General features: G+C 41.9%; 1 protein-coding gene, 1 long non-coding RNA gene and 1 pseudogene across 3 annotated transcripts in view; 1 reads left to right on the forward strand and 2 right to left on the reverse strand.

Annotated features, from left to right (window-relative positions):
- Window positions 1–3,509, reverse strand: part of LIN9 (lin-9 DREAM MuvB core complex component) — a 50,725-nt gene extending 47,216 nt beyond the window's left edge. Inside the window, exons 1-2 of one of the 2 annotated variants that reach the window (XM_074351694.1) lie at window positions 3,296–3,428; window positions 1,809–1,927 (exon numbers count right to left, since the gene is read on the reverse strand). Coding sequence is in view for 1 of the 2 variants with exons in the window: in XM_074351693.1 (XP_074207794.1) it covers window positions 3,296–3,374 (79 nt within the window). In the remaining variant the exon portion in view is untranslated. Of the gene's footprint in view, window positions 1–1,808; window positions 1,928–3,295 lie in introns of both variants that reach the window. The other variant, XM_074351693.1, reaches the window with a different exon arrangement.
- LOC141574759 (uncharacterized) lies at window positions 2,488–9,470 on the forward strand. The gene is made up of 3 exons (XR_012501830.1): window positions 2,488–2,848; window positions 5,116–5,233; window positions 7,375–9,470. It is a non-coding gene; the product is annotated as an uncharacterized LOC141574759 (long non-coding RNA).
- Window positions 9,471–12,030: 2,560 nt separating this feature from the next.
- Window positions 12,031–15,490, reverse strand: LOC105084024 (isopentenyl-diphosphate Delta-isomerase 1 pseudogene; annotated as a pseudogene).
- Window positions 15,491–19,680: the final 4,190 nt, after the last annotated feature.

A 19,680-nucleotide genomic window follows, 5' to 3' on the forward strand; every position in this document is an offset into this window, starting at 1 on the left:
ACAGTGCACATAGTACATGACTAACTTTTATATCAAACTTACTTTGATCAATTAAAACAAAACTATTAAATTAAGAATATTATTTTATAGGCAGATGAATTCAATTAAATAGAATCCTGCTTTAACTGGGGGTGTTCATTCATTCAATAAATATTCACTGAATATCTGCCATAGCACTATTCTAGGGACTGGGGTTATCTCAAGGAAAAGACAGACAAAATCTCTGTTTTCAGGGAGATTACTATGTAGTGGGAAGAGACACACAATAAACAAGTACATAAAATGACAACCACACTGGAGGAGGTTGCTATAAAGGAAATAAACAAGGGGTCTCAGTGTAGGGAGTAACTTTATGTAGAGTAGTTAGGGAAGGCGTCTCTGAGGAGTTAACATCTGAGAAGGACTAGCCATGAGAGGGCAGAAGGTCAAGCAATGAGTCAAGGCAAAAGAAATAGGTAAAAAAGCCCTAAGGTAAAACATTAAGAATAGTCAAGGAAAGTAGGGGGCAATGTGCTTGAGAAGTCGCTCGAAGGGGAAGAGTGGTATGAAAAAAGGTCAAGTGGTGGGGCATCTAATCAAAGCCAACCAAAGAATCACAGTAACAAACGTAAGGCTGCCAACTGTGACAGTTGCCACTAAGAAATTACACAGTGGTATGAAAAGATTTAATAAGATGTAGTATTTGTCAGGGAGGACAGAAGCTTAAAATGTGATCTAAAAGATAAGTAGAAGTTAACTGGAACTGGGAAGGAAAAGCTTTCCAAGCAGAGAGAACAACATGTGCAAAGGCCCCACAAAAAAAGGGGGGCCTTGGGCTAGGGTGAAGGTGAGAAATAGGTAAAACCGAGAGACATTTAGAAGGTAAAAGTTACAAGATTTAGTAAAGGCTTAAAAATGGGAAGTGCTGAAGATAACCTCTATCTAGGTTTCAACTAAATGCTTAGTGGTACCATTCATTACAACAGGAACCACTGGAAATATCTCTGTACTGGGGTAGGATTATGAAGTAGATCTTGAACCCGTAAGGCTGGAGGGACCTTTGAGACATTAAGAGGTGATGTGAAATGGGCAAGAGGTAATATTAAGTACAGGAGCTCAGAGGAAGGATCTGGGCTGAAGATAGCCTGGTTACCTCAAATCTAAAATCAAATTAGTAAGAATACTTATCTAACTTGGAATGAGGATTAAATAAGCGAATATATACATTATGCTTCGCATATCTGGTTCATAGTAAGTACACAATAAATAGTAGCTTTTATTACTGAGGTTATACTGGCTATGGGATAACTTAAAAACTAGCTGCCTCAAATAAAATTGGCAAAGAAACAAATTGCTACTTCCAGTATCAAACTGAAATCATTTTCCTTTTTCAAACCTCTGCCCCAGTTTTGTTAACAATGACTCTTACACTACATTCAATTCCATAAACTAAGTATTTAAATATACCTGATTTGTGACAAACCAAGTAAGGCAATCCCTGCTTTCAACAAGCTGTAGTCAAGCTAAATAAGACACGACACAAGTTAAGGTATGCCCACACACACCCTTGTGCACCAGATGTCACAAAGCAATATAAATGACTATGTTACATAGTTTGAGAGTAGAGCTGGAATTTGAACCCCAGTATGAGCCCCAAGTGTCTACAAAGAACTACAGTAACTCCTCAATAAATGTTTAATGATGATTAGCAAATATTCTAAATGACAGTTATCTAGTGTCCTTGACTTCCAAGGGGTGATAAAACATCTTAAATAACAAAGAGAGCAAAGATTTCAAGATGAGAAGCATATTGTGTTCAGTAGGCCCACCTTTATTTAGGAGCGTCCTAAATCGCAATCAACTCTATTTGCCAAACAAGAAACAATAAAATTCATGGGAGGTGTACAGTTGTGACTTGTCCAACACAGTAGCCATCAGCCACACACACCTGTTTAATTTAAATAAACAAAAATCAGATGAAACATAAAAACTCAGTTCCTCTGTCTCTCTAGCCACATCTGAAGAGTTCCATAGCCACATGAAGCTAGTGGCTACCCTAGTGGACATCAAAAAATAGAACATTTCCATCACTGAGAAAGTTCTACTGGAATTCAGCCCCTGGTCTGGAGCAAACTTAAAACACAAACTATTTTAATACAACTTTTCACCAGTTTGGCAACTCAAACTGTTAACTTTATCACACATTAAGAATATATGATCCTATAAGGAAAACAGGATGGGTTGTATTGAGCTCTCATTTTAAAAGCGTCTTGCACAGATAGGTTTAACAGCCTTTTGTTTTTGTTACACTAAAACTCGCACAAATGATATGTATGCATAAACTTAACGGTGAATGTGGATCAGGACCCTTTGTAATTAACTAAAAGATTTGCTTTTTAATATACTTTATACAATACTGTAAATTACAAAATTAGGTACTGCTGTGCTTAAACTACGGAATTAGTGCTTTTACTTACTAAACATAAGTGAGCATACATGTCTGAGACGGCGAGATGAGTAAACATGGGCAAGGGAGGCAATGCACAGGGGTATGTCCGGAAGAGTACTGTCTATGCAGGCTGTGATGGACACATCCATGCATAAAGGTACCCCCATGATTCTTAAGACACATACGCACAGAAGAAACTCTACAGATGGGGGCTACCTGAACACTTGTGTACCCAGTCTGGATTATCTCTTGAAAGGTCCAAAGCCACCTGTGGTCCCAGGGGAAGGGGCCAGCCCTTTGACACGGAAACACTTCCAGGGGTGGACACACCGGAGGGAGGGAAGGGCAGTGAAGATCACAAGCGCCTGTAGATGCAGGAACTGTGACAGGACAAGATCAGAAGCCGGGGCAAGAAGAAAGGTTGCGACCACCCCCCTCCCCAGCCCGAGCCCTTCCCGGCCCCCGGACAGGCGAGTTACATAACCCCGCCAGGCGTCTCTCCGCGCCGGGCGAGCGGTGCCGGCGGTGAGGACAGCCCCCGCGGCCGGGGGCCGCGCTTCCCTCACCGCGGCAGGGGCCCCGAATCGGGCCAGGGGACCGGCCACTGCCTCCGCCCGGCACGGGCTGGGCCCCGGGGCTTTCGGTTTCCGGCCCTGGCGCGCACACAACCCCAGAAACCAACACACAGACACCATAACAAAGGCGGCGACGCGGCGGCAACACCGGGGTGGGAGGACCAGGGGACCACGGTGGGGCTGGCAGTCAGCCCACCTGCCCAGCTGAGGGCACGGCCGCCCGTCCCGGCCGATGCAGCCCGGGGGCAGGCGGCCGGCGGGAAGAGGGGGGGTGCTTTGAGGTGCTACTCACTCTCGTCAGGCAACTGGTCGAGCTCCGCCATCTTGAACGAGCCGCGCCGCTTTTTCAAAGGCTGCCCGCCGCGGTGCATTGTGGGGCGGAGACAGTCTTTGCGAGGGAGGTTCGAATGCGGAGCTCGCTGCCCGCGGCGCGGCGCGGCGCTGCTCCCGCCGCCGCCGGCTGAGGCTGGCTGGGCTCCGCCCGCGCCTGCCCGGGGCGGGGGTGCGGCGGAGTGGGGCCTAGCCTCGCCCCTACGCCCCCGCCCTCGGCCGGGCCGGAGGGAGGGGGAGGGAGGCCGCACCGCCAGGCCCGTCTCGCGCCGCCCCTGCCCGGGCCCGGCGCCGGAGCGCGGGAGGAGCGGCGCGAGCGGCTGAGTCCCGCCCGGCCCCGCTCCCGGCGCGCGTTTCGCGTCTCGCGCTGCAGCTGCGGGAACTGCAGGCTGTTTGTTCCGAGTGGGGAAATAAAGAGGCCCGGGCCGGCTGAGGAGGGGGGGCGGTGGGAGAAGTCCCTGGTTCTTAGCCGCGTTACCCGAGGGGGCTCTACTCGAACTAGATTTTTCACTGTTCCCTAAGCCCACGTTTCTCCGGCGCCTGCATCCTCTCCCTTCTCCAGAGAGCTGGGAGGAGGGCCGAGGAGGAGGGCTCAGGCCGCGGCAGCCCCACAGCTTGTCGGCCCAGGACTGGCGGCTCCGGCGGCCCCTCGCGAGCCAGGGACAGCCTTCCCAGTGTCGGAACCGGAGTTACATGGAGCTTGGAGGCGAGACCTTGAGAGGTCATGAAGTTAGTCATTTAGGTCGGCAGCGAAAGAACTGTTTTGCTCAGCTCTTTCATCCACACTAGATCACATAGTGAGCAGGCAGAGAATTACAGAATCAGAAACAGGAGGCTTGGTGAGGATACAGACAAAAGTCAACAGTGGCACTACAAGATGGTGAAGCACTCTGATCGAAATGTTGTAAGAACACCGAATGAGAATTCATCCAGTTTTGAAAGAAGCCCGGATAAAGATTTCACAATTCGTGTCTATAACACTGTCCAGGAATAAACCACGGTTGCTTTTCAACAGTTCAGCTAACAAATGTTATTGGTTCCAGTCCTTTTTTTCCAGGCGGGGGTTGGGTGGGATTGAGGTGGTGGAATAGGATAATTAAGCAATGAGAATACAACAAGGGTGAATTCCAGGAACTAAAAAGTTAAAAGGTGGTAGACTGACATGAGAGGACAACACAGAGGTCAGGGAAGGCTAAGAAGCTGGACTTGTTAAGAGCACCGGAGCAATGGAGAGGTCGAGTTTTAAACTATAGGGATGGCATGTTTCCATTTGAGTTGTAGAACAAAAATACGGGAAATGGATTGGAAACCAGTCAGGAAGAAGCTTGTAGAGGAGGAGAGACAGATGTGCACCAGCCACCCCAGAGGTTTAGAGTGGGGACTTTGAAGCCTGAAGTCCTGTTTGGGATTCTAGCTACTACTTGTATAATCTCGGGCAAGTTTATGTCTTAATTCTCTTTGCCTCAGTTTCTCATGTATAAAATGCAAATAATAAGAGGGTTGTTTGGAGGATAAATGATTTGATAAAGACCTTATATTAGTTCCTAGAACACCTTTTGGCTCAATTGTGAGTTATTGCCCCCACCACTTTGGAATAGGGAGTATCATTGGATGCCAACTTTGTGCCTTGGGTAACTGGGTGCTGCCCCTTGCTGAAGTAGGAGGTGGAGCAAGGTGTGAAGCAGGGGTGAAAAATTCAATTTTACAAAGTAATCCTTCCTTCATAGCTAACTTAACCCCTCTTGTGCCTTTTAATCACATTCTGATATACCTTCTAAGAAGATGAAAAACAATTGATCCCTGTTGTCAGCACCTGGGAGGCTGTCACTATCAATTCAGAGATGAGTTCAAGAAAGGTCAACCCTCTGAGAATGAAAGACTAGAAATAAACAATCGAGAGGTAAGTTAGGGGAGTGGGAGAAGTAAACGTCTTGTGAATGTAACCTATGGTCAAGGTGCCATTAGACCAAGGCAAACCAGGTTTAATTTTAAGGTGGTTTTCACACACACACACACACACACACACCAGCAGGTCTGCTGTTTCAACAGCAGTATATAGCCAAATGAATTGAAGGCAAGGTCTTGAAGACATATACCCATGTTCATAGATACATTATTCACATTAGTCAAGAGGTGGAAGCAACCCAGGTGTCCATCAGTGATGGACAAACAAAACGTGGAATATACATACAATGGAATGTTAGTCATCAGCCTTAAAAAGAAAGGAAATTCTCACATATGCACATGGATGAACTCGAGGCCATCATGCTAAGTTAAATAAGCCAGTCACAAAAAGGCAAATATTATATGATTCCACTTATATGAGGTACCTAGAGTAGTCAAATTTGTAGAGACAGAAAGTAGAATGGTAGGAGGCTGGGAGGGGGGAAATCGGGAGTTACTGTTTAATGGGTATGGAGTTTCAGTTTGGAAAGATAAAGTTTTGAGATGGATGGTGGTGATGTTTGTGCAGCCGTGCGAACGTATATAATGCCACTGAATTGGACACTTAAAATAGTTAAAATGGTAAATTTTACATTATATATATTTTACCACTATAAAAAATACATGTTGCACAAACACTACACATAATGTGATCTCATTTACAAGTATATGTGCATAGACTAAAATCCAGGAGGAGAGATACCAACGGTGGCTGTCTCTGGGTGGTAGGATAATGGGTGATTTTTATTTTCTTTATATCTTATTTATCACTTTTCTACAGTTAGAGTTTTATTACTTTCATAATAAAAGTGATTATTTGGAAAAAAGTGGTATATCTATGTAATGGAATATTATTCAGCCACAAAAAAGAAATGAAGTACTAATACATGCTACAGCATAGATGAATCTTGAAAACATTATGCTAAGTGAAAGAAACCAGACACTAAAGACCACGTGTTGTATGATTCTATTTATATGAAATGTCCAGAATAAGCAAATCCATAGAGACAGAAAATAGATTAATGGTTGCCTAGGGCTGGAGTTGGGGAGGCGCAGTGTGGGGATTGAGACGGTAAGATTGGGGGTGACTGCTAACTGATATAGGGTTTCTTTCTGGAGTGAGGAAAATGTTCTAAAATTGACTGATTGTAATGATGACTGCACAATTCTGTGCATATATTAAAACCACTGAATTGTATGCTTAAATAGGTGAATTGTATAATATGTGGATTATATCTCAATAAAGCTGTTACAAGAAAAATCTTATTTTTGGACTTTTTGGGTTTTGTCTCAATGTAAAATATTTGGTAGTTACTTTCTATAGAATCCTTTTTTAAATCACTTAATGAAGATCTAAAGTCAACTGCACTCTGATGGGCAACTAAACTTTTTTTTTTTTTACATTTTGAGTGGAGGAGGAGGTAATTTGGTTTACTTATTTATTTTAATGGAGGTACTGGGGGATTGAACCCATGACCTTGTGCATTCTAAGCAAGCACTCTACCACTGACCTATACCCTCTCCCCTCTACTAGTCCCCTGCTGGGCAATTTTAAATGATAGCTGCAAAGAAAAGACCAATAGCAAACTGCTTTCCTTTCCACTTGGTCTTATCTGCCAAACATTCTACTTAAGTTTCTGCAAACTATGCTGGAAAGAGAAGCTGCTTCTCCTGTTGGACCCAAGTGGCTATAGGAAGACACAAACTGAATTCTTGACAAAGCCTGTTTCTTTATAATGACTCCTAGAAGGGTCGTCAAATACCAGTTTCTCTTGAGACCCAGGTAAAAGTATTATTTGGTTAAAAAAAAAAAAAGAAAGAAAGAAAGAAAAGAGAGAGAACAGGGGATCATTAAACATGTTTCCTAGGACTGTAGTGAGAATTAAGTGAGATCACTTAGGTAAAACACCTGCCCCACATCCCAGCACATAAACACCAGCTCCCTGCCTCTCTTCCCTACATCCTTTTCCCCTGACTTGTACCCAGAAGGAACTAAACGTTGTTAGTTGTATCTCTGAGAAACTGCTTCTAAAGACATGCTTGGCAAAATTTAGTGGTGTATCCAAGGTTATTTATGGAGGTCTCTTTGTCTTTCAGTCTGCAAAACAGAGCCAAGGCTAAGGAAGAACTTCACTTCTTTGAAGGAATAATAACAACCTTTTTCACCCGGTATCTTTCATAACAAGCTATGAAAAAGTTATGATAGATCATCCCATGAGAGTGAAAGAAGGAAGACGTACTCCCCACACAAATGAACACAGTCATTGTCCAGAATCTTCTAAATGAACTGCGGAGATCAACCAGGAAGCACATAAGACCAGACTACCCAGGAAGGAGCGCCTTGTCATCAGAGTTGCCCAAAGCAGAAAGATGGCTTAACGCAGTAGATTTGTGGTCTAACCCAGAAAGATTATCCCTTCAGGACATGTATATGTCCATGGGATATAAGGAAACATTAAGAGCTGAATAATCATTAATCTTACTTTCTATTCTTAACCCCAAGCAACTCAATAGGGTGCAGTTATCCAGTAGTTGATCAGCAAGCATTTATTAACTACCTACTGTGTGGCACGCACTAGGCAATATTCAGTGTGACATAGCGCCTATTCTTACAGACTATGGTCTGTGAATGGAAGACACAGACAAAGTCTATAGGCAGTTACAGTAGTGTGATGAGCGCTACTATGGGATTGAGGACAGGATGCTACAAGAGCATAGAGCAGAAGGCGGGTAGGAGGGGAGCCGGAAAGTTTTCTCAGGGAAATGATCTCTAAACGGAGACCTGAAGAATGAGGAGAAGTTAGGGAAAGGAAGTGGAAGAAGGAAGCAGTATTATTATTGGCAGAGGGTCATGTACAAAGACCCAGAGATGAGAAAGTAAATGACTTTTATTCCAGGAACTTTAAGTAGTTCAGGATGGCTGGAGAGTTTAAGATACAGCAAGAGGAAAAACTAGAGAGATAAAAAGGAGTCACACAACAGTCAGAGGGAGCTTTTAAAAACTTTCCGAGTGGGTTTTAGTAGCTATGGAGGTATTTGCCTCTCTGATCTCCAGCTCGAAGGAGTGTAGTTGGTTGACAGCCCCCAACTGCTGCACCCTAACATCTGCTCAGCATTTACGCTGATGCCGTGCTCCCCCCAGACTGCTGCTCCTAGTCAATAACTGAGCATGGCAGAGGTGCTAGAGCTGGGCCATTTGCCCTGGACGTGGCCTCCCCTAATGGGCGATCTTTGCTCTGGGGCTCCTGCATGGCATGGTCTGGATTGGCTGCATGCTTACCCACAGAGCTGCCTGGAGCATGATGCTGACCCTCGGCAACATGATAGAACATAAAAAATGATGTTCTGTGACCACTGGTTTGTGGATTGTTTGGTGTGCAGGATAGACCAGCTCGTCAGTATTGTTTAATAATTGTTTCTTGGGTGGCGCCTCGGGGATTTGAATGATTAGGGCTGGTTATGGAGCTACAATGTGCCTACACGATCAGCTCACTCTAAGAGAGCCCCACCATGAGTCAATTTTGGCCTTCTTGGTACATCTGCCAATGGTGGTTTGAGACCTGGAGACAAAGCACACCCTGCGCAATCCAGCAGTGCGAGGATAAGGAAGCCTGTGCCTGAGATCTCCAGCCCCTTCACTGCATAACTTCTCTTGCTGTTACTAAACTGTATCCTTTGCCTGTGAAAAAACCAAAGCAAACAAGCAGAAAAACTGCTCTGTGCTAAGAGTGAACCCTAATGTAAACTATGGACTTTGGGTGATAATGACGGGTCAATGTAGGTTCATCAGTTATAGTAAATGTACCAATCTGGTGGGGGATGTTGAAATGGGGAGGCTGTGGCATGTGTGGGACAGAGTATATAAGAAACCTCTGTCCATTCTGTTCAGTTTTGCTATGAAATTAAAATTGCTCTAAAAATGAAGTGTGAAAACAAAAAGTTGTGAGTATAATAAACTCTCGGAGTCCAGTGAGTCCTTTCAGTAATCAAACATGTAAGGTGATTAAAGCAGAATTAACAGCCTCCCAATTGGCCTAAGACTTCCTAAGAGCTGCACTACAGTCTGAAGCTTCTCCTATGAGATGCTCCTTCCTTCACTTCCTCTCCTTTTACAGGTGTCAGATCTGCATTCTGGTCTGAGGCTCTCCCCACATCCTGATCCCCCCTCTCTGCTTTATCTTTTAAAAGTGTTTCCCCAAATAAATCTTCTGCATATCTGATTATATTCTGGCATTTGCTTCTCAGAGAACCTGAACTGGAATAGTCGGTATTGGGAAATGGTCTGGAAAAGTAGGATGTACAATGGGGCTTTGAACTGGATAACTCATCACCTGGCTAGCAGGGACTATCTCAACCCAGGTGGAATGTGGGACATAATGCCTGGCATGTGGTGACTGAAGATTCCACTTGTAGTGTCCTGGGAAAATATCCCAGGGGGAAGGAACACACCTTTGCTGGTGTGATGATTCAGGCAGAGAAAGATAGGGAGAAAACAGTGGAGTTGGCTGGTTATTACTAAATTGTACTGATGTCCTGTATAAGAATAATGAAGAAAAAGAAAAAGAAGTTATCAAACCCCTAAAAGCTAAGTGGAGAGCCAGAGGGCTTCTTTGGTAGCTTGTAAAGAGGACTTTATCATCTTCACGGAGAGTGAACACAGCTAAGGAGTAAGAACCGGACTTAATAGCTAGAGTCATTGGGCTCCAGAGACTTTTTTTTTTAACTGAAGTACAGTCGGTTATAGTGTGTCAGTTTCTGGTATACAGCATAATCTAGAGACATTTAAATGCTCAGCCAAGACAGTTTTGTTACGCTCAGGTCAGAGTCCTAGTTGAGAAAACCATTTGACAGTGACACGTGGGAAGGAGACATGTAGGGGGATACCTCTAATGATGTGGCTCTGCATACTCTCCTGAGCCCTCAAGGTTGAGGAGCTGTCCAGCCCTCCTTTAAGAGCTAGCACTCCTCCCATGCAGGCAAACATGGTGGAACCTTCTCTCTGACAAAATAATAGGTTTCCCCTTCAAGAGCTACCCCACCTGCCCTCTTGGCTGCCTGGCTGATAACCAAGGTTAAATCCCAGTGTAAATTGGCTGAGGACACATTGGGTCTGATAAGGAAGGAGAGAGATTACATCCTGATGGAGCTTCCAGAATTACCCAGCATGTATTGGTAGGAACCAGGGGATTTTGGGATTCTGTTTTGAGGGTTATTGATCAGGACAACCAGAATACAGAACTGAATGAGGAAGAATTCATTGACTTGGGGTCCTTTTCTTGGGACATAAAATTTAATGCCTGACAATGATCTCAAAGGATACCAGGATGTCACTAAGAAGCCTGGAGAAAGCAGCGGGCCACACCAAACGAACTGAGAATTTGTGAGTTGCCCCAGCAAATGGTAGAAGAAAGAAGGAAGAGCTTCAGAAAGGTGGGCAGTCTGTAGTGGCTACATTATACCAGGCCAGAAGACCCAGCAGAGGATTGTGTTACTTGGGGAGGACCCAGAGGACATATCATTCAGCAAGGCCAGCAGGTATGTGCTGGTGAGGAGAAATTCAGTAGTGGCTCTTTTCTGCAGGCGCGGGGTGACACAGGAGAGGCGGTCACATGCTGGGCTCCTTAGGAGTGATGGGGATGATGCAGGGCCTATTGAAAACAGCAGAGGCCGGACGGCAGTGCTCAGTCATGGTAAGGCAGAGGGCTGCATTTACCACAAAAATTGGCAAGGTTGAAGGGACAGTCAAGGGGGAGTTGACCCACAGGGACATGTGGAAATGGAAATAGTTCATAGGACATGGTGTCTTTAGGGGCAAAATAGATGAACAGCCAACAAAGCTGCTACTTAATATCTACAATCAAAAGAAGACAAGATTGGAGGAGCAGGATGGGGAGGGCAGTCACCCTAGTAAAAACTCTTTTTTTTTTAAATTGAAGTATAGTCAGTTTACAGTGTATCAGTTTCTGGGGTACAGCATAATATTTCAGTCATACATGGCTATACATATATTTGTTTTCATACTCTTTTTCATTATAGGTTACTACAAGATATTTAATATAGTTTCCTGTACTATGCAGAAGAAATTTGTTGTTTATTTCCCAATAAAAAGTCTTGATGTCTTCCTCATTTCCCAGACCTGAGCCAAATTTCAGATGTAGAACTCATTAATTGAAGAGCTGGCCAGGTTCCTAGGAGGAAGGACCCTGAAACAGTGTGGCAAGTGGACACTGTATTGATTCTAAGTCATTCCTCAAAAGGGACTTACCCAGCCATTTCAAGGACTGTTGAACACAAGTCTGAGTTACATTGATAGTTGTAGACCTGAAGTCATCATAAACCCCCTTCAAAGCTGGGGTACACTAGGTGGTGGTAGGAAATAGTAAGTGGAGTCCTGACTAACATCTGGCTTTCAGTAGGTTCAATGGGTCTGTAACACACACTTGGTGGTCACTTCCTCAGTCCCTGAGTGAGTAACTTGGCAGTTAGAGGATCCCCCTCATTGCAGTAAGAAGAGCTGCTATAGTGGGAAAGGTTATAAAGGTAAGTGGAAGCCTCTGAAACGTCCTTCTGCCTCCCCCCACAAGATATGAAATCAAAGCCAGTATTAAATCCTGGGGGTGAGAATGGTGAAGATTAGTACCACCATCAAAGATCTAACAGATGTCAGGTCTCAGATTTGATTCTTTTTAAACTTTCCAAGTTTAGTAGTATGGACAAGTTTTTCAGTACTTGTAAAATCATCCAGCCACACTTTCATGTTTTCTCATGTTCAACAAACTGATTCAAATAAAGTTACCTCACCATGTAAAGGGAAAAGTCTGTGTGATCACTTTAAATCACAAAGTTATTACCTTGGTTACACCATTGGCTGCTTTTCTTAGACGTTCTTCTAGCTCTTCCATTGATACATTACAATAGCTCTTCATCTCACAGCGATCTGGATCCAAAGCTACATTCTTCTTTACAAAGTGTAACCAGTTTCACCCCAAATATCATCAGATTGAGCCTTGTAGTGAATTTCGGTTAAAAAACTAACATCATTTGGGGAAACCTGTGCTATAGGAATTCCTAATTCAGCTTTTAAAGGCTTCTGTGCTGCCCTTCTTACACTCCAATTGCATCACTGTCTTCAGGTTCTACTGGATGACTTAATCGGTAATGGCAGGTGTTGGGAAAACAAACTGGAAAGGAAATTTTAGCATCTGACCTCGACTGTAGCAGTAGCTTATTTTCTGTGTTAAATAAGAGGACACTGAAGACTCGATGCAATACTCTTTTCTCAGTGTTTTCATCCAAGTCACAATTCATTTTGGTTCTAGGTCCAATTTTATTGTTATTTTCATCGATAAGAATACATCGCTGTCAGAAACTGAACCTAGTGCTCATCAAAATTTCAATATTTATTTCAGGCATTGTTAACATGTGTCTGTTCTGTCCTGAATATCCTTGCTCTGGCTGCAGCAGAAGGTCCCAGGGCTGTGTTGGACAGCAAGAACCAAGCAAACACAGTGGGATTAAAAATGTGTCTCCTCCAGGACTGGCAGGTCATAGTTGATTGGCTTAAGGGTAACTCCTACCCAAGATTTCCTTTCTCACACCTTGCCACAGGTGTTTGGTTCAAGGATGGGAAACTGAATCAGCGATTGTAGGTATTATGGAATGGGATTCAGAAGAATGGAATTAGTCACTTTCCAAATGGCTATACTTTCCAATAGGGCATACATTTGTCCTTTCCTCTGCCTGTTTTCTGCCTCATGGCTAGAAAAAGCCAGTCCACAGAGAAAAGAAATTGGTGGACTCACAGGAGGCCCCAAGAGAGGAGAGGGAGCCCCAGTAGTGTCGCCTGGCCTTGTTCCATTTCTCTCCTTTCCAGGTCCTGGCTGCACTCCCACCCTGGGGTCATGTGCGACTCAAGGCCTCACTAACCTAAATTTCTTTGCTGTAGTTAAACTAAACTGCATATGTGCAAAGCATTGGAAGCAAAGAAGGAAAATGAAAACAGCTTAATATATTTGGCGGGGGTGGGATCATGGATGAATGTTGGTCTTTAACTTAATGTCTGCAAACAATTTTCACCACAACAAATTTTAAGATTTTTTTGCTTAAATTGAAGCATAACATACACTTAGTACAGTGCACATCTTAAGCATATAACATCTTGACCATTTTTCTTTTAAAATCAACTTTATTGAAAGTAAAGGTTATATATGATAAAACGTACCTATTTTAAGTGTACAATTTGATGAATTTTGACATCTGTGTATAATCACTAAAATTAAGATACACAACATTTCCACCCCCCAAAAGTTTCCCTTACTCCTTTGTAGTCAATCCCACTCCCTCCCAGTGCTAGGCAATCACTGATCTGCTTTCTGTCACTGTATAGTTGATTTACCTGTTCCAGAAGTTTACAGAAAAAGATATGAGTATATATATATGTGTGTATGTGTGTGTAAAATAGTTTTGGGGGCCCAGATTCCTTAGCTCAGCAATACTGTTGTTGAAATTCATCCATGTTGTTGCATGTATTGGTATTTTGCTCCTTTTTATTGCTGAGTAGTATTCCATCATCTGGATGTACCACAGTTTGCTTATCTGTTTGTCTGTAGATGCACATTTGGATTGTTTCCAGCTTAGGGGTATTATGAATAAAGCTGCCATGAATATGCGTGTACAAGCCTATTTGTGGTCTTGGGTTTTCGTTTCTCTCGGGTAAATACCTAGGAGTGGAGTGTCTGGGTCATATGGTAGATGTACACTTAACTTTATAAGAAACTGCCAAATAGTTTTCCAAAGTGATTGTGCCATTTGACATTCCTTCCAGCTGTGTATGCGGGTTCCAGTTGCTCTGCAGCCTTGTCAGCATTCGGTATTGTCAGCTTTTTGCTTTGTTGTTGCTATTGCTGTTTTTGCCATTCTGATAGGTGTGTAGTGATACTGATTTCTAGATTCTTTTGTGGTCAAAAAACATACTCTAAGTTGCTCCAGTCCTCTTAAATGTGAGATTTATTTTATGCCCAGAATATGGACTATTTTGGTGAATGCTACATTTGCACTTGAAAAGAATGTAGAGGGGAGGGTATAGCTCAGTGTTTACAGTACATGCTTAGTATTCATGAGGTCCTGGGTTCAATCCCCAGTACCTCCATTAAAATAACTAATTAAATAAATAAACCTAATTATCCCCCCTAAAAACAAAAACAAAATGAAAAACCCCCACAAAAATAATAAAATATCTTTTTTAAAAAGAAAAGAATGTGCATTCTGCAACTGTTAGGTGAAATGTTCTATAATATCCATTAGGTCAGGTTGATTGATAATGTTCAAATCTATGCCTATTAATTTTTCTCTGTATTTGTTCGTTCATTACTGAGAGAGAATTATTGAAATTTGCAGCTGTAATTGTGGATTTGTTTATTTCTCCTTTCAGTTGTGTCATTTTTTCGCTTCTTGTATTTTGAACCCCATTTATAAGGAATTATGTACTTAGGATTCTTATCTTCTTGATGAATTTCCTCTTTTTCACTATGAAATGTTTTTTAATCTCTGGTAGTATTCCTTACTCTGAAGTTTACTTTGTCTGATATTTAGATTGCTTATGATTAGTATTTGCATAGTCTGTCTTTTTTTTCATTCCTTTATTCTCAATCTGTGTCTTTATATTCAAAGTTTACATATATTTAGACAGTATATAGTTTGGTCCTGCTCTTTTAATCCATCTGACAATCTCTGCCTTTAGTTGAAATGTTTACATTATTTGTATTAATGTAATCATCTATGTGGTTGAATTTTAGTCTGCCACTTGCTGGTTGTTTTTTGTTCACTTCATTTATTCTTCATTTTTGTTTTCTTTTTTTGTTGTCTTCTTTTATTGAGTATTTTTCAGGAATCCATTTTTTTTCTTCTTTATTGACTTATTAGCTATACCTCCTTGTTACTTCTTTTTTTAATGTTCATGCTAGGGTTTTTACAACATGAAACTTTAATTTACCACTTATCTTTAAGTATTGTTATCTATTGTTATCCGTCTTCATATATAACTTTTACTAGTATACCTCCTTTTTCCCCTCACAACCTTTGTGCTGCTATTTTAATATATTTTATTTCCATATATGTTATGAAGCCCAGAACATATTTTCACTTTTCTCTAAATGATCAATTGTCTTTTAAAGATTTTTTTAAAGTAGTTGATATGTACCGATGTATTTACCATTTCGGGCACTCTTAATTTCTTTGTGCAGCTCTGATTTTTCTGTTTGGTATCATTTCCCTTCAACCTGAGGAACTCTTTTTAAAAGATTTCTTATAATGCAATGCTGCTGAAAAACCCTCTCAGCTTTTGCTTATCTGAAAATATCTTTATTTCATTAGACTGGTAACTTTTTTCCTTCCAGCACTTTGAAGATGGCATTCTTTTTCTTTCTGGCTTGCATTGTTTTCTGATGAAAACTTTTTGTTCTTCTATAGGTAATGTGTCTTTTTTTTCTTCTTGTCTGCAGCATCCCTGGCTTCTACCTTCTAGATACCAGTAGAATCTTCCTAGTCATGATAACAAAAATTTTCTCCAGATATTGCAAAACATTCACTGGGGAGCAAAATTCCTCCTGGATGAAAATGACTTCTCTAGGACTATTTTAGCTCTACTCTTAAGGTACGACCTTTCTGGGATCTCTATTGAATATCCTGGGTGTTTAATCAGGACTCTTCCCTCTGATTGGTTGGAACTTACCATAAACTGAATGTTTGCTTCTCCCCCAAATTCAAATGTTGAAACTGAATCCCTCATGTGATGTTATCTGGAGGTAGGACTTTTGGGAAGTGCTATGTTCATGAGGATGGAGCCCTTATCAATGGGATTAGTGCCCTTATTAAAGAGACCCCAGAGACCTCCCTTGTCCCTTCTGCCATGTGAAGATACAGAGGGAAGACAGCTATTTATGAACCAGGAAGCAGGCTTTCCCAAATACCAAATCTGCTGGCACCTTGATCTTGGACTTCCCATATTCTAGAATTGTGAAAAATAAATTTCTGTTGTTTATAAGCTAGCAGCTTGAATGGATTAAGACAGACCTCAAACATTTCACAGCACAATGTAAGCTCTGGTAATTGTCCAACTTACATTTCCTCATTTATTTTTTGCCTGACTCTGTAGAGTTTCACGTTGGATATACACAACTTAGTTTCCCGCATAAGACTCAAAGGGATCCCTATGCAGATTTCGTGGGCTCTTCCTTTGGGTTCCTTTCTCTCTGTCATTCTGCCTTGCAAATTCCAGCCATCTTAGCCTTCTGAAACCAATCTCTGTCCTTCAACTCAGTGAAACTCTCTTTTCCACCCCAGCAGTCTGCAGAGTGTCTCCAGGCAGAAAGCCCAGGTGATCCTTGTGCTCATTTCATTCCTTTCTCTTCTCAAGAAGCACAGTTTTGTGTTGCACAACGTCTAAGAACACTTGTTTCATGTTTTTCCCAGTTTCCTTACAGCAGGAGAGCATGTATGGTACCTCTCACTCTGTCATGGCTGGAAACAGATATCCTTCTCAGAAATTAAAATGTTAAACCATTTCATCTACTAACATGCCCTGTAGATGTTGGCCTTCCTTCCTTTGGCTCTTTAGTGCTTATATTTTCTAAACACTCAATTACTGAATCATACAAAACAGACAACTCAAGTAAACATACTTTATTTTCTTTGAGATTACCTTTTCCAAAATGTGTCAGATCTCTATTTTGTTTCGGGGCAATCATATTCATCCTTGAATAAATACTGACCCATATCCATTATTCACTGTGCCCAACGTAGATATATACACCTGCTTTCAAATTAGGAGGTAAGCTGGACAGTCTCAGTTTATTGATATAGTAAAATGATGATCTTCCATCTGGGTTCCTTGGTAATTCAGAACCCATGCTTTTAAGTGGAAATTCCTGGTGGAATTAAGTAAAATTATTGTAATACATTTGATCATCAAATTACAAGAACCCTTCTCTCTTTCTCCATGGAGGCATAGGTCCTCTTCTCCTCTAGGTGACTGCCTCACCCAGCCTCTCCAGGAGACTAGCCAGATTTCTTACATGGTGCCGCAGGGCTTCCAAGAATACAAAGGCAGAAGCTACCTGGTGTCTGGAGGCTCAGGCCCAGAACTTACCCAGCATCCCATCTGTAATGTTCTCTTGGTTAAAGTGAGCTATGAGTCAGCTCAGACATAAGATGAAAGGAGTACTCGCTGGGAGGCATGGTTCACTGGGGGCCATGAATATAACAGCCCACCACAGTCTTCTTGGACAAGTGACTAATTTCTTCTCGATAAATAATGGTTACAATTTAACCCACCTTACTGGATTGCAATAAAAGCAGAAAAGTAAGATACTTAAGGCATCTCACACAGTGCCTGGCTTAAACATGCTATAAGTGGTGGCTGATTGTTTATTCACTGTACAAGACTCCTGTATTGTCTCATATGTAACGACATGATACTCTTGCCCCCTGAATAAATACAACTGAGGCAAAGATAGTAATTTGATGATGCTGGTACAATGTAACAGAAGCTCTCAAGTTGAACATTTACTTTAAGTACAATTGCATCCATCATCTTATTATTATCACCACTTTATAGATAAAAGTGAAAGTCTTAGTAACTTGCCCAAAATGACATCTACTTTCATTCATGGAACATTTATTGAGCATCTCCTTATTATAAGGTACTAAGAACAGAACAGTCCCTGCCTGCTAGAGGTTTTCAGTCTGCTGAGGGAGACAGAAACAGGCAGAATGTGATAAACACAGGAAGCAGTGGGTGCACTGCAGGGTAGGGGGGAATATTTGGGGTCAGCAAAGGACTGCAGAGAGGATGATACCTGAGCTCAGCTTCAAAGGATACTTTATCTAGTAAATGTATGTCAGAAGTGCTCCAGGCTAAGGGAGGAGGTGTGAAATGGCATGGTTCATAAGTGCTGGCCTACGATGTCAGATTAGGCCTTCTGATCGTTTGTGTGCATCTGTGTACCACCCCAAATGTCCATTTTTGGCTCAGGTAGTATAAAAATGAGTGTCACAATCTAGATATGATTCTGTTTTGTCACACGTGTGTAAGCAACAGAAGAGACAGAGAGAGAAGGAGGGGGAATATCCAATTCAGAATAAAGCTGGCTGATCTTAAAATGGTCTACTTAATCTTTAAATGAGCTTCAAGCGACCTACATCCCTGTTAACTCATTTACTCATTCATTCATTCAGCCAGCGTGTCCTCAGTCCTGCCCTGATGTCAAGCACTTACTTGCTTAGAGCGGAGAGTGCAAAGTTGAATCAGATGGTGCCCACTGCCCTCAAGAGTCACAGAAAAGGGTGAGGAGTACCACTGCCTGGGGCAGACTGACACTTCAGAGTCCCGACTAGATGGGCATTCCTGCAAAACCAAAAGTGTTATAAAAAACAAAGAGCTCAGAAGACTACATGGACAGACTTCAAAATATATTGTAGATGGATTTGAAGGTGTAGTTTTTAAGAAATTCCTCCCAGAAAAATAGGATACAAAATTGTACATATAGTAGGGTTACAACCAAAACATTTTATACAGAAAAAACCTGGAAAGAAATATACCAAAATGTCCATAGTAGCTAGCTTTGGTTATTTGATTATTATTTGGTAATTATTGGTTATTTTTTTCTTTTTTCTGGCCTACTTGATTTTAGGCCTTCCATAGACTATTTTGTACACTTGTGATAATTATTATTTTGCACTTATATAATAACTGGTAGTTACCATTTAAGAATACCCACTACATACCAAGTCACTGGGTAACGCTACCAGCATATTTCTCTGTTAATTCTCACAACCTATTGAGAGAGGCGCATTATTATCCTCATTATACTGATGTTCCAAGAGTTTAAGAAACTTTTCAGAATCACAGAGCTAGCAAGAGGCAGCCAGGCCAGCTTATGCTCCTCACCACAGAGTGACTGTGAGAGCTTCAATTTCTCAGCGACATGAGCACCAAACTTCACAAAGGTGCTTCCAGTTAACCTGCATGGTGCCTGTTTATTAACTTAAAAATATAAAAATTGCTAGCATTGAAAAGAGTGGCACAAAGATTATATTAGTCACTTTCAAGCGTTTTCATACATTTTTCTGTTTGAATGAAATACTTTTTATTTTTCAAATTAAAAACAATTAGTCATGCGTCAAATTCTACCATGTCGATAACGTGCTTGTCTCTGGATCATAATAATAGGAATGATTTTGCCTGAAGGAACTGCCAGGCATCTGTGACTGAGAATTCACCCACCATGCTGTCATTAAGTCTCTCCGCATTTGCTATGCCCAAATAAATTCTCTGTAAATTTGAAGACCCAGCTCCTATATTCCACAGTCCTTTCCAGAATCACCCCAGCCACTCTGCTGACTTGC

The sequence above is a fragment of the Camelus bactrianus genome, chromosome 23 (assembly GCF_048773025.1).
Source record: "Camelus bactrianus isolate YW-2024 breed Bactrian camel chromosome 23, ASM4877302v1, whole genome shotgun sequence".
Classification (NCBI taxonomy): Eukaryota; Metazoa; Chordata; class Mammalia; order Artiodactyla; family Camelidae; genus Camelus; species Camelus bactrianus.